At 38.7% G+C, this 13,465-nt stretch overlaps 1 protein-coding gene across 1 annotated transcript; it reads left to right on the top strand.

Moving 5' to 3' along the window:
• Window positions 1–6,658: 6,658 nt before the first annotated feature.
• Window positions 6,659–13,465, top strand: XK (X-linked Kx blood group antigen, Kell and VPS13A binding protein). The gene is made up of 3 exons (XM_053457429.1): window positions 6,659–6,970; window positions 8,504–8,766; window positions 12,522–13,465. The coding sequence occupies exons 1-3, from the start codon at window positions 6,726–6,728 to the stop codon at window positions 13,286–13,288; spliced, it is 1,275 nt and encodes a 424-aa protein (XP_053313404.1). The 5' UTR covers window positions 6,659–6,725; the 3' UTR covers window positions 13,289–13,465.

Below are 13,465 nucleotides of genomic sequence, written 5' to 3'. Positions count from 1 at the left end.
TTGCCTGAATGAGTGCGAGTATAAATGAATGTTTGGATAAATTATGTGAATGAGAGAGAATTAATGAATTAATGTGTGGATGAATTGTGTGAATGAATTAGATACTGAATGAATGAATGTGTGGATGAATGGTGAGAATGAATTGTGAAAATGCATTAATGAATATGTGTAAATGATTTGTGTGAATGAGTGAGAGAATGAATAATTGTGTGAAAGAATTGTGTAAATGACAGAGTGAATGAGTGAGTGACTGTATAAGTGTTTTGTATGTATCATAGATGTATAAGTGATTTGGAAAAAAGGCAAAGATGGCACAAGCAGGGTGTTTGAGCTTTGGGGACCAAGATGGCACGGGCAGGGTGTTTATGGAACAAAGATGTCACAGGCAGGGTGTTTATGGGACAAAGATGGCTCAGGCTGGGCTGTAATTTGTGTGTGTAATCTGGGTGCTGGTCAGGTTCAATGTGGACACCAGGGCTGTCTTTAGGGTGTGTAACCTGTGATCTATGCCTGTAATTTAGTTTTTTCTTAATCTATACTTTTAATGCTGAGTTTTTATGTGACTTCCAGTTGATCTATACCTGCAAAGTCGGATTCATCTATATCTGCTATGCATGTTTCCATACATTATTCATGTATACCTGGGTTTGTATATCTTATTTAGTTGATCTATACCTGCAGTGCTGTTTCCATGTGTTGTTTATTTGATCTATACCTTTAGTGCTGAGTTTACATGTGATCCCCAGTTGATCTACACCTGCAAAGCTGGGTTTGTGTGTTATTCTGTTGGACTATACCTGCAATGCTATACACGCAAGTGTTGTTTACATGTGTTGTTTATTTGATCTATACCTGAACTACAGGGAGAAAAACATAGGTGTGGCTTAGTGCATGAGGGGACAAAGGGACACTCGGGATGATTACGGGGGAGAGGACCTTTCAAAGTCACGGTAGAGTCAGAAGGAAGGAAGACTGAACTTACTCTCACAGTCTTTCCCTAATCTGCAGTCAGTGTGCCAATTTTTTTTTTTTTTTGGTGTGGGAGCGGAGGGAATGATTGCATGCTAGGGTGTGTGGAGGGGGTGCAAAGGAAATAATTGCCTAGGGTCTATTTATTTCAGTATTTAAAGGAAAAATGTTTTTGTTACAAAGATTGCACTGATTGTTAGCTGTTTTTTGTTCCTATATTTAATGTATTTAAGGTACATTATTGTTACCAGTGTTTCCAGTTATATTGTACTTGTTTGCACTTGCACATAAATAATCTCTAATTAAAACTAGTTGTTCTTTTACAAGATTTTTATTTTTGTCGAGGGGGCACCAGAGAAGTAGTCCACACAGGGCGCCTGAACACCTAAGGCTGGCCCTGGTTGTGGTGAAATTGCCCTACTGTAGAGTAGCTTAAAGTTATCCTGATATTTTCATAGAAGTATGGGATTGTAAGTGATGACTGATAGTATGTTTCTGGTGTACTATTGGTCATTTATGTTGCTTTTGGTATTTTGGTAGATTTGCTCTGGGAATGCTGGTGTCCTTCCTTATCTAATTATGATTTACCTTGGCACTGTAGCCCTGGACGATTTTCATGGTTATTATTTTGTTTTGTGGTACCAAAGTAGATGTGCATACTACACTGACCTGTCGGACCGAGATGGCTTGATTAGGTGTAAGGTAGGATCTCATAAGCAACACTATAATATTAACTTATTGATCTTTTCAGAATTAATAAATTCAGACATGCATGTATTCTGTATACAGAAAAAGGAAATTACAAATCTCGCCCTGCCCTACAAGCAAAAGAATCAGCTAAACCACCAAATTTACAAAGTAAACCCTATTACCTTTCATAATTAACTTTCCCTGCTCTTCTGCAGTCTTTACTTGTCTATGTCAATGCATGTTATATGCAGCCTCCTTGTCCTCAAAATTACTTCTTAATGTCAGCAAACACTGTGTTATGCTACAAGAATAGAACACCAGCCTACACAAGATGCATGGTTGGATTTATCAATCATTCTAATGCACACCTGTATGAAATAGAATGTAACCAAGATAACACATATAACACTGTGAGGACACGCTATAGACGATATGCTTCTCCCAAACGTAAGTACATTGATATATTTTTATCTTAAAACTTAAATATGCAGACTTTTTTGTGGGGCTCTCGGGGACAGTTTAATAAATAGGCTATAAGGTGCCCATCTCCTTTATCAGTCTTGCCAGGTTAAGGAATTTAGGGATTTAATAAGTTACCACTCTACTTTTATGCAATGTGGATTTTATATGAGCTGCTCTCCTGCCCCCTGCTGTAAAAGAATGGTATAATCACCAAATACAATGGCTCTGTACTGCAATATCACAAGTCAATGAGGAGCTTATCTCATACATTTCAGGACGCTTGGGAAATAGTGACCATGGGATTGATTCTAAAAAGCAAATGGGTAACTACTCCACCAAGGCACTTTATTTTTCACAGGGCCAACATTGACAGGCTGAGGGCATCTATTAGCAGAGGTGTTTTATAAGCGCTAAAATAATGCTGGGCGTATTAGTTACTACACCATAAAGTTATGTGCTGCAAAGACAACTCCACAGGTCTCACTTCACATGTATAAATAAAAGTTACCCAAAAAAGTAAATAAAAATCCACCCTGGAGTCTGCGCACAGAAAATAGATATACTTCCATTGGATACACAGTTTTCAAATGTTACATTATATTACATTTATTTATAAAGCACCAGCAGATTGCTCAGCGTTGTTACAGTCAGTAGAACAATTTCACATACAAAAACACGTACAATAACAAACTGGTGCAAAGGAGAGGCGGGTCCTGCTCTTGGGAGCTTACAATCTAGTCGGAGGGGGAAGTGAGACAATAGGAGAGGACTGCTTGGATGGGGATCAATTGATCTGGTTCCAATGATGTGTTAAAGCTGTTGATTGTTCAGATGACTTGATTATGATGGTTGGGAGTACTGGGAAGTAATGTTGTACGCTTCCCTGAAATGTTCCAATATACTGTATTTTCCAAATAATTGGGTACATAAGAAGCAAAGAAAGAGAAAAGGAATAGTCTGGTATCTATATCACACATATGGAAGTTTGACATAGATGGACTATTCTTGCCTTTAGGTAGAGACAACATGTTGCCTTCTTATAAGGTGGCGCTCCCTTGTGGTGCAGTGCTGTTACTGCCTTTAATCCCCAGCTATGAAGAGGGTTTGGCACTCATCCATTTAAGAAGGGATTCTCATCCCGTTAAAAGATGAAAATAGCACACAAACAAGAGAAAATAAAGTGAATAAATATTTTAATTCTTCAAAGAGTATAAAATATCCACTTCATAAAAAATTCAGTCCATAAGTGTCCATTTAATAACAACCACTCCCAGCAATGTTCTCTGATGTTAGCAGTACCAGGATTGTTGCTTCCTCTTTTGCAGAGTCTATCTTGAAGCCGACGGAAAGCTGCTCAGGACGCGCATGCGCACTACGCCTTTCGCTGCAGACAGCTTCTTTAAGGGCATCTACTGAACACATAGACTGGGATGGTTCGTTTTCAAGAATAAACACAGAAGACAAGTGGACTACGTTAAAGCACACATTACAAGATCACAGACATCAACGTATAGCTTTAGGAAAGAAATATAAAAGAAGCAAATTAAAACCAATGTGGCTTACCAGTAACTTAAGACATGAAATATAAAAACAAGAAATTGACATTCAAACATTATAAAAGCGAGGGAACAGTACAAAGATGCAAACAAAGCCTGCAAAAAAGTGATTAAATGGCTAAATTGGAAAATAAGAAACTGATTGCTAAGGAGAGTAAAACTAATCCCCCAAAATTTGTAAAAGTATGTAAAAAGCTAAAACAGAAAATGTTGGTTCTTTGCTATCTGAAATTAGTAATTTGGTTAATGAGTGCAGAGGGAAAGCGGATATTTTAAATATGTTTTTCCCTTCTGTTTACACAAAGAAATAACTGATAGCTGAGCCCCTGCTGTTTGATTTTATGGAACCGTTAGAACAAACATGGAATTGGCTGACACGGGAAAAAGTGCTTAATCAATTAAACACTGTTAAGGTAGACAAGGCCCCAGGGCCAGATGGTATGCACCCAAGGATACTTAAGGAGCTAAGCCTAATTCTGGCCAGACTGGTATTTTTTTGGGGTATAGTGCCAACAGACTGGCACAAGGCAAATGTAATCCCCATATTTAAAAAAGGATTGCAGCTGGGCAATTACAAGCCAGTGAGCTTGACATTTGTAGTGGGGAAATTATTTAAAGGGTTTCTAAAGGCATACATTCAAGAATACATCTTGAATAAGAATATATTAATTAGCACTCAGAATGGTTTTGTGAAAAACTGGTCTTGTCAAACAAACTTATTGACATTCTATGAAGCAGTCAGTAAAAATATAGATTTGGGTGTAGCAGTGGATGTGATCTATTTGGACTAAGGCATTTGATATGGTTCCACACACAAGGTTACCGTACAAATGGAAAATTCACAAAGTAGACCAAGGTGTTAAGTGAAGTACCTCAGTGGTCTGTCCTGGGTACTCTTTTTTAATTTTTTATTAATGTTCTCCCATATTACGCTGAGAACCATGTCTCAGTGTTTGCTGATGACACAAAATTAGGTAGGATAATACGGTCTAGCCTTTCTTCTTTGTAGGAGGATTTAGAGAGATTGGGGTACTGGACAGGCAAAATAATGTTCAATACAGACAAATGTAAAGTTATGCATTATGGAAAAATAATAACAATGCAGCATATACTTTAAATGGTATCTCTCTGGGAAAAACTACTAAAACCAGAGGATTTGGGAGTTAGCAACAGCGCCTTAGCAACAGTGTGCAATGTCAGTCAGCAGCTGCAAAGGCCAACATAAGCATAAAACAGGGTATTGATTCACAGGAAGACAATATCATCTTGCCTCTTTACAAGTCAATCCTAAGAACTCACCTTGAATATGAGGTGCAATTCTTGGCATTGGTCCTTAAAAGGACATTATAGAACTAGAAAGTGCACAAAAGAGGGCTATAAAATTAATAAGGAAATTGGAAGATCTTACTTATTAAGAGAGGCTAAAAAAGTTGCCTCTATATATGCATGAAAAACAGCATCTTAGAGGGGGATATTTTTATAATGTTCTATAAATATGTGCAAGGCCCATATAAAGACCTGTTCATTAACAGAAATGTACAAAGAACAAGAGGTCATCCTCTGAGACTGGAAGAGTAAAAAAAACTACCAATTTTTGCCCCAAATGGAAATAAACTTTTGTTACTTTTGAGTATAGAAAAGGTGGACTGCCTAACATGGCTAGAGCATCTTGATACTAATCCAGATTATTAGAGACTGGTCAAAGGTGTGATGTAGAACACATGGTGGTAATGTGTAATGTAATAGAAGCAAATCATGCTGAGCTTTAGCTTTTTAATAATTTAAGGTTTTCAATCCTATTGCTTGGTTAGGACGCTTTTAGACATCATACCTCTAATATAACATCCTATATCAGGAACCTAGCCATGCATTTTATGATAAGAGCTAGAAAGGTGATCATTAGAAACTGGAAACTAAAGCAACCCTCCACTGAAACATTTGATTTCTCTGCTAGAAGCAAATGAAATATTTGAATAATCAGCACATCTCGCCACAAATTTGCTTTCAAAACAAATGAACATTGAGATTAATATATAAAGCCTATTGCTTTTAAAATGGGGACGTGGGAAATAATAACTAAGACTATAAAGTATACACAATAAGCATAAAAAAACACTTTTTGCTGTGCATTATTCTAGTGTTTCTATGCCCTAAGCGGCATCCAAAAAATACAAGTGAGCCTAGCTCTATCCGCAACTAAAAGGATAGATGCAGAATTGTTAACTGTATAGTCTTTTTGTTTGGTTTTGTGACTTTTTATAGTTTTTATAAGATTGTCACTGCAAATAGAAGTGAGTCACGCTTTCTATTTGCCGTAAAGAGGGTAAATACAAAGAAAGTGAAAACAGTTTATTGATATTGGCACCATGAAATACAGAACAGTTTTGACACGTCTGCGTTCTCTTGTTTATGTGTGTTATGTTCATTTTACACATAAGCAAGACAGATGTATTAGCTGTTTTTGTAGCAATGTTATTAATACACAGTATAACTATATGTATATATTGTATGTAAAATATCTCAAATGTTTACACATACTTTTGTATTGTATACATTGAGTTAGGTGTCCAGGTATCTGGGGTGTTCTTCTGCTTCCAGCACTGAATGTATCCACATTTCGCCTTCAGCTGTTGATCTTTTGGGTTTCAGAGCGATCAGTAGTGTTTTATCCCAACAATGCAAAAGAACAGTGACCACTAACATAGGCATTATACTTTACTATAAACACATAGCTACTGTAGATCGTGTGATAACTCAGAGCAGTATCTTGTTATACGTATATATATAGCGGTTCTAGCTTGCCCATCCGGTCTTGCTATAAACACACGTCTATATGTTGTTGTTTACTTGGCATATGCCGGTGTCATTCAGCCGTATGATATAGCTGCTGGGGGAGGGCAGTTGATGGGTGGATAAGTGCTGTGTGCATCTCTGCCTGTCTGCAGCTGACTGATACTGTGCAGTAGCTGCAGTAGCTGCAGCAGCCCCTCCTCATGGGACAGCAGCCGGTGCAGCCTTTCTGACTATCCACACCCAAACTGTTCCAGCATGAAATTCCCAAGCTCGGTTTTGATGTCATTGTTTCTGTTTGTAGCAGAGACAGTGTTGGCTGTGTACCTGAGCATCGCATACAGCTCAGCAGGTGACAGGACCTGGCAGTCCCTTACCCTCTTGTTCTGTCTCCTGCCCTGCCTGCTGGTTCAGATTTGCCTTGTCTTCATCCACAGGGATATAAACAGGGACAGGCCACTGGTGCTGTTGTGTCATCTCCTGCAGCTGGGACCCCTGGTCAGGTGAGTGAAGATGGCAGATCTTTTAGGCAGAAGGATGCCCTGTGTGTCTTAATTTGTTGTAGAATTCTACATACAGCATAAGATCATACGATAGGCTGTCACATAAATCTGCTCTTAGTCTATTGCCCTAATACAATTTGTTTCCCATTATTCATGTTTATTTATAGAGAAATTTAAGAAACTGGTCTTTTGATATGTATTTATATTTTAATATGGAGAATATGCTTACTGTATGTGTGCGTGTGTGTATATATATATATATATATATATATATATATATGTATGTATGTGTGTGTGTATATATATATATATATATATATATATATACATGCAACATATTTGAAATGTCTTTTAATACAATATTATTCATGTCCATAGCGCTTCATTTTGCGTAAATGTAAAAAGTGTATGTAAAACAAAACATAACAAATAGACAACATAATAAATCAGATACAGTGAGCCATTGAATTAGAGACATGTTACATTGATGAACAGAAATCAATGGATTTTGTATTGTAAATTAAAATGATTAGTGCGGGCGAATCTATACAGAATTTTAAGATGCATAAAGATAATTAAAAAATCCTCAAGGTTGGCAGTTGGCACTAACGAAAGTATGAATGCATAATATCTTTATGTAAACTCTCTGCTTTGACTGATCAGGTGTTTAACCTCCACTTGTATGGAAAGTGCAATAGTATAACGGTTTGTTATATTGTTTTGTGTGCTGTCAGTTTTCCCAAACTGGTGACCTCTAATGGCCACAGGCAAGGGTTCATTGCCTCCTCAAAAGCTCAGCTGCAAAGGTTTGTGTAGATTCATCCTACGTCTTTGCCCACATTTATGGTGCAGCCAGTTCCTACTTTCACCATCTCTGTTAATATGTTCTTGGACTCAGAGTTAACAATGGTGCCTTGAACATAAGAAACAGGAGAAATGTACAGTAGTTCATGCAATAAACGGCTTATTAGTGTTATATAGGCTTGTAATCTTTAAACTTGAAGGAAAACTACTTACGTTTCAGAACTGTGAATATTTAATTATAGCAAAGCCACTATAAATATAATTTATCTTAGGTAGTGGTGTATTATGATTGGACGCAGCCTTAAGCCCCTCCGGGGCAGCACCCAAGATACTACCCATAGCTTACCTTCATGACCTTCGTTCTCTATACTGAGCAGTGGGATATGACATATCCCACTGTTCCTCCTCATGCATCATAGCATCAGACCTCCATAGTATTACTGAGTTGGTTACCTGGTTATTCCCAGAGGCCACCTTCATTTTGAATTATTTATTGTTCTTCCTGGATATATTATGGTATTTATGATGCAGAGATATAAGAAAAGGTTAAAAAAGACAAATGTAGACTGGAATTTTATTTTGTGGATTGGAGGTGGATTGTATAAGGTTGTATATAATGAAGCAGGGTAGCGATTGTGCTAAAAAACTAAATCCCAACTGCCTTCATTAAATCGCAAGGTAACTGTAATTTTCTGTTTAGTGTTTTTAATTGATCTCTGCTTTTTACAGGTGCTTGGACGCTTTCTACCTTTACCTTAGTCATGGCAAATCAGAGGAGCCATATGTCAATATCATCAAAAAGAAGCAGTTGTCCAATGATGGTGGTTGTGTGGAAGTGGAAAAGGAAGTTGGGCGCTGTGAAGGAAGGTTGTTTATACACAGATCTGCTTTCAGCCGGGCCTCAGTCATCCAAGCGTTCCTCGGATCCGCACCTCAACTGACTCTTCAGCTTTATATCAGTTTATTACAGCAGCATATAAGCCTACCCAGAGGTAAGACCATTCTTTATAATTTACAATACAGAATGCAATGTATGTTGTTTCTGTGCCATCATTACAAATAACATTTCATAGGTGACTGACAGAAAAGCAAAAACCAGAGATCCTTGTATAATTTCTTGAAGCCTTTCTGACATACGTCTTCATGACGGGATGAAACATCATGAAAATGTGTGCCAGAAAACCTGTTGTGACGGCATGGAACGTCAGGATTAAAGTAGCAGTGTGCGCATCCACTCACATCCCTACGCAAAGGTTTGCACAGTGGGATGAGCGTGTTATTTAGTGTGCTCTGTAGATTTCAAAAGAACTATACAGTGAAATACCCCCGGTTGTTTACTTTCCAGAAATATGTACTATGTGGGTTATTTATTGTTTTATTTGGTCGTTATTACCATTAACAAACTTGTATAACTTTGAAGACAATGCAGGACTCTACATAAATTGTCACATATAAGGTACTTCTCATGCTTGAGGTATTTTGGTCAACTCAACTACTTTAGTGACAGTTATCATACAAAAATGTGGCTTTTTAAATATATTTATTATTAATACTAAATGTTGGACCGTACATTTAAAAGTATCAAAAGAAAGCCCTGTCTATCCTTAAAAAATATATAAAATTTGTATAGGTGCGGTAAAAATAAAAAAGGGGAATCATAAGCATATCATAAAAACATGAAAAAAAAGCTCTAGGTTTTGGGTACATGATGTGGAGGTAGCATGCAGACTATGTCAGACACCTTAGGAGCATTATAGCATAATTATATTAAAAATATAAATTACAGTCATTATGGGTGTAAAAGGAGTTAAAGTGATCTGACCTAACTAAACAACATTTGGCCAGTTGAATTCACATGCTCACAGAAAGGACAGACGGAGACTTATTTAACTGCAAATGTAGCCCCCTGAAGCCCACATCAAAGGGCAACTGTAAAATGTAAATCATGTATTGTATTGTCCGTGAACGCAGTAGGGTCTGTTTGTAAATAATGTGTGATAAGATCTGTAACAGAAACCGGAAGCTTTTGTTTAGTGTGTTTGGTTTTGTTTAGGCTTTTGATCTTACATTGTAAACATGATGTCATTGTCCCTATAAGAACTGTGTGTCTTCCCCAATACCTTGTTACAATCTTTACATTCTTGCTGCAGTTACATCTTCATTACCAATGTAGCCCTGTGTATGTTAGCCTTTCATAGGCTACATCACAGCATTAAACCCCTCCATTTTCCTATCAAAGAAGTATTTTCTTGTGATTATTCGAGTTACGTGGATTTAAGCTATTTACCCCTAGACGAAGGTGTGTCGGTACCTGGAATCCCCTTTTCCCAAATATATCCAATTTCCGACACATGATACCCACAGTATTATTATGATTATGTTTTATTTATCTAGCACCAACAATTTATGCAGCGCTTCATACAATACACTTATTCAAAGGGACTGACAAAACTAGAAGTGAAGGGATTAAAGTGTTAACTTTTGAATAAACCAGTATTTATATAGGATAATCTGTTTGCTGTATAAAGAAATCTAGCTGCACCCAATGTATATTCAGGGAAAGTTTACACAGAATTGAAATGCTCCTGTACCAAAGATAAACAGTTTAATACACAAGCTAGCATGTTTACATATCCATTTCTTGTAATATTAAATAAACAATCAAGTCCATTTTGTTTTAATAGTTAATCTAGTATATAATACAAATCAAATCCCTCTTACTTTTTTATTTCTTGACATAACAAACACTATCAAGATCTACTGCCCACCCCATACATTGTGTAACAGGCATCCATGCCAACTGTACAAACAGGGTGCTGCTGGGCCTTAATACTGAAACCGACCTCAAAGAAAAAGGCACTAGATGTGTGCTCTTGAATTTCTTTGAATTCAAGCAAAGCACACTGCCACAGCCTGAGAACAATAAATAAATGGCATATATCATAACCTTCCATACTCTACCTGATGTACCTTAGAATACTGAACAGCTTCCATTAGAAGGAAGTTGGGGAGGACCATGGGACTGATTAATCCTGCTAGGGTCAGGAATCCATGAGTAGTCCAGCCAAGCACCCCCTCCACTTTCTGCATTCTTGTGTTCAATGGATATTATTATCCTATTCCTCAACCAAGAATCCACAAAAACTCTGGTTCATTCACTTATCATTTCCCATCTTGACTACTGCAACACTCTTCTGGTTGGCATTCCACTGTCTCGACTCTGCAGTTTGTACTGAATGCTTTTGCTTCCCCACTCTGTGAAATCATCCATTACCTTTAGAATTAAATTTAAAATCCTGGTACTGACATATAAGGCCCTCCATAACACCGCTCTTCCATACATGAGTAGAAAAAGGTATTGACTAGGCAACCTCCCTGTTGTTTATTACTCCTAGTGTGGTTTCAGCGTGATTGTCCTTGTGAAGACCTGGATCCCCCCCCCCCAAGAACTTTACAGCTTCTGTTAGAAGTCTAGACTTTCTATTTCAATGCCTAAGACTATTTTGCCAATATTGTAGTGCTGGCAAACTCTGCAAGTTAACATCTCCTCATAGATTAACCCTATAGGTTCCTTCATGCATTAAAACCCTGGACTTCTTGGCCTTTCTCTTCTGTTTACCAGGGACTTCTCCATAGCCTTCTCCTTGCTACCCTGCTTCTTACCATTACCATCCTTAGAGCCAGGGGCGTAACTAGATGCCTCAGGGCCCCGGTGCGAGAATCTGTTAAGGGCCCCCCAACCCAATCTACCCCCTTCTCACACTATCTACCCTCTCCCTAACCCCCCTTGCTCACTATCTACCCTCTCCCTAACCCCCTTCTCACTATCTACCCTCTCCCTAACCCCCTTCTCACTATCTACCCTCTCCCTACCCCTCCTTCTCACTATCTATCCTCTCCCTACCCCTCCTTTGTAGGTCACTTGCCATGCAGTCCTGTGGTGGGGGTGCGAGGCCTCTGTCTCGCTGCTCTGCCGCGGTGCGCACGGCTTCACAGCTGAGCGCCGGCATATGACGTCATATGCCGGCGCTCAGTGTGAAGTGCCGGCACCTGAGACAGACGCCTCACGCTCCCACCGCTGCAGCCAGTGCAGCGCTGAGGCAGGAGGCGGTGGCAGCGGCAGGGAGCAGAGGAGACAGAAAGGAGCCGAGCGGTTGCTGAAAACGACCGCTCGGCACCCCTTGGGCCCCCCTGACTGTCAGAACTCCAGGGCCCGGCCACAGTCGCGACCCCTGCGACCCCGGCAGTTCTGCCGCTGCTTAGAGCTACTTCTCCCTGCCTTCCCATGACTGGTATCTGGCACGGTCTCCACTGCAAGTTTGCAAAGTCCAACCCACTAAATACCCGACCCTTAACACTTGTTTTGGGTTGTTCTTATTAGCTGAAAGGTGGTTGCTAGCCAGATTTATATGATATGAAGTCTCACAAGCACTCATAAGGTCACTTAAACGTGTTCTCAGGGAGATTTACAAGCACTTATAACATTGCATGATGACAAAGAAGCTCTCGCATGGGGTCACTTATAAATTATTGGTTTTTCAAGACCTCTAAAGCCAAATGTTTCTTAATGGATCTGAAAGTCGCCTTGTGTGTGTGATTTTGCAAGGGCTTACATTTTAGGCTGAGATAAGTCAGTTGAGTTGACTCTATTTATCAAATATTTTAATTTAAAAGAGTAATTTGTTTCTTTATAATTTTTGATGTCTAAAAAAACTGCAGTTGACCGTTATCTTTTATTTATTTTCAGGTTTGCTTATGGGCATATCTCTGCTGTCCATTATATATGGAGCATTAAGATGCAATGTACTGGCTATCAAAATCAAGTACGATGATTACTATATAAACTTTAGACCGACTGCCTACCTCTGCATATTTCTGTGGAGATTCTTTGAGATTGCCACAAGAGTCATTGTCCTTGTCCTCTTCAGCTCGGTTTTTCAAATCTGGACCTTACCCGTGGTGTTAATAAATTTTTTATTTTTTTTCACCTGTCCATGGATTCTTTTTTGTAAAAGCAGATCACCCTCTCCCAGAAACACAGATAAGACCTTGAAGAAGATGGGCACTGCTGTGCAGCTTTGCTTACTTACCTTCCTCTATTCTGGAATCAACATGTTTTGTTGGTCTGCCATTCAGCTTGAACTCAGTGATCCAGACTTGATTAACAAATCTCAGAACTGGTACCGCATGGCAGTGTATTACATGCTGAGACTTATTGAAAATGCTTTCCTGTTGTTGTTATGGTACATTTTCCAGACTGATGATTACTTTTTTATATGCCCCCCTGTCTTGGTCCTACAGCTACTGGTCAGTTACGGCATCTCTGTGGTCTTCATGCTGACTTTTTATCAGTTCTGTCACCCCTGCAGGATACTGTTTACGTCCAGTATTTCAGATGGCTTGTTAGCGTGCTTTAAGTTCCTTTGTTATATGTGTATACCATCAAGAGCATCAACTCAAGGGAATAGATTTGGTGCAAAACTTTCTAATAGCTCTGAAATTGCTGAGCCTTAAATGAAAATTACAACATGTGATTTACATTGCCATGACAGAGGTAACCTTTGTTGAGATGCAAGCAGATCTAGTAGACTTTTGAATGGCACTGAAGACAAAACCGTGACACAGAAAGAGACATAGCATCAGAAAATGAAGAGCAGTGTGACCCTTACATTTAAGAACCAGAAGGTGCAA

This window comes from Spea bombifrons, chromosome 2, assembly GCF_027358695.1.
Source record: "Spea bombifrons isolate aSpeBom1 chromosome 2, aSpeBom1.2.pri, whole genome shotgun sequence".
Lineage (NCBI taxonomy): Eukaryota > Metazoa > Chordata > Amphibia > Anura > Pelobatidae > Spea > Spea bombifrons.
Note: the sequence above shows the minus strand (reverse complement) of the source record. Positions and strands in the feature narration are given on the sequence as shown.

What these genes read in the sequence shown, in the direction of transcription:
- XK (XM_053457429.1), top strand. Translation starts at nt 6,726, where the DNA reads ATGAAATTCCCAAGCTCGGTTTTGATGTCATTGTTTCTGTTTGTAGCA. An exon ending in CAGCTGGGACCCCTGGTCAG is followed by an intron (nt 6,971 to 8,503) that starts GTGAGTGAAGAT and finishes TGCTTTTTACAG; the next exon opens with GTGCTTGGACGCTTTCTACC. An exon ending in GCATATAAGCCTACCCAGAG is followed by an intron (nt 8,767 to 12,521) that starts GTAAGACCATTC and finishes ATTTATTTTCAG; the next exon opens with GTTTGCTTATGGGCATATCT.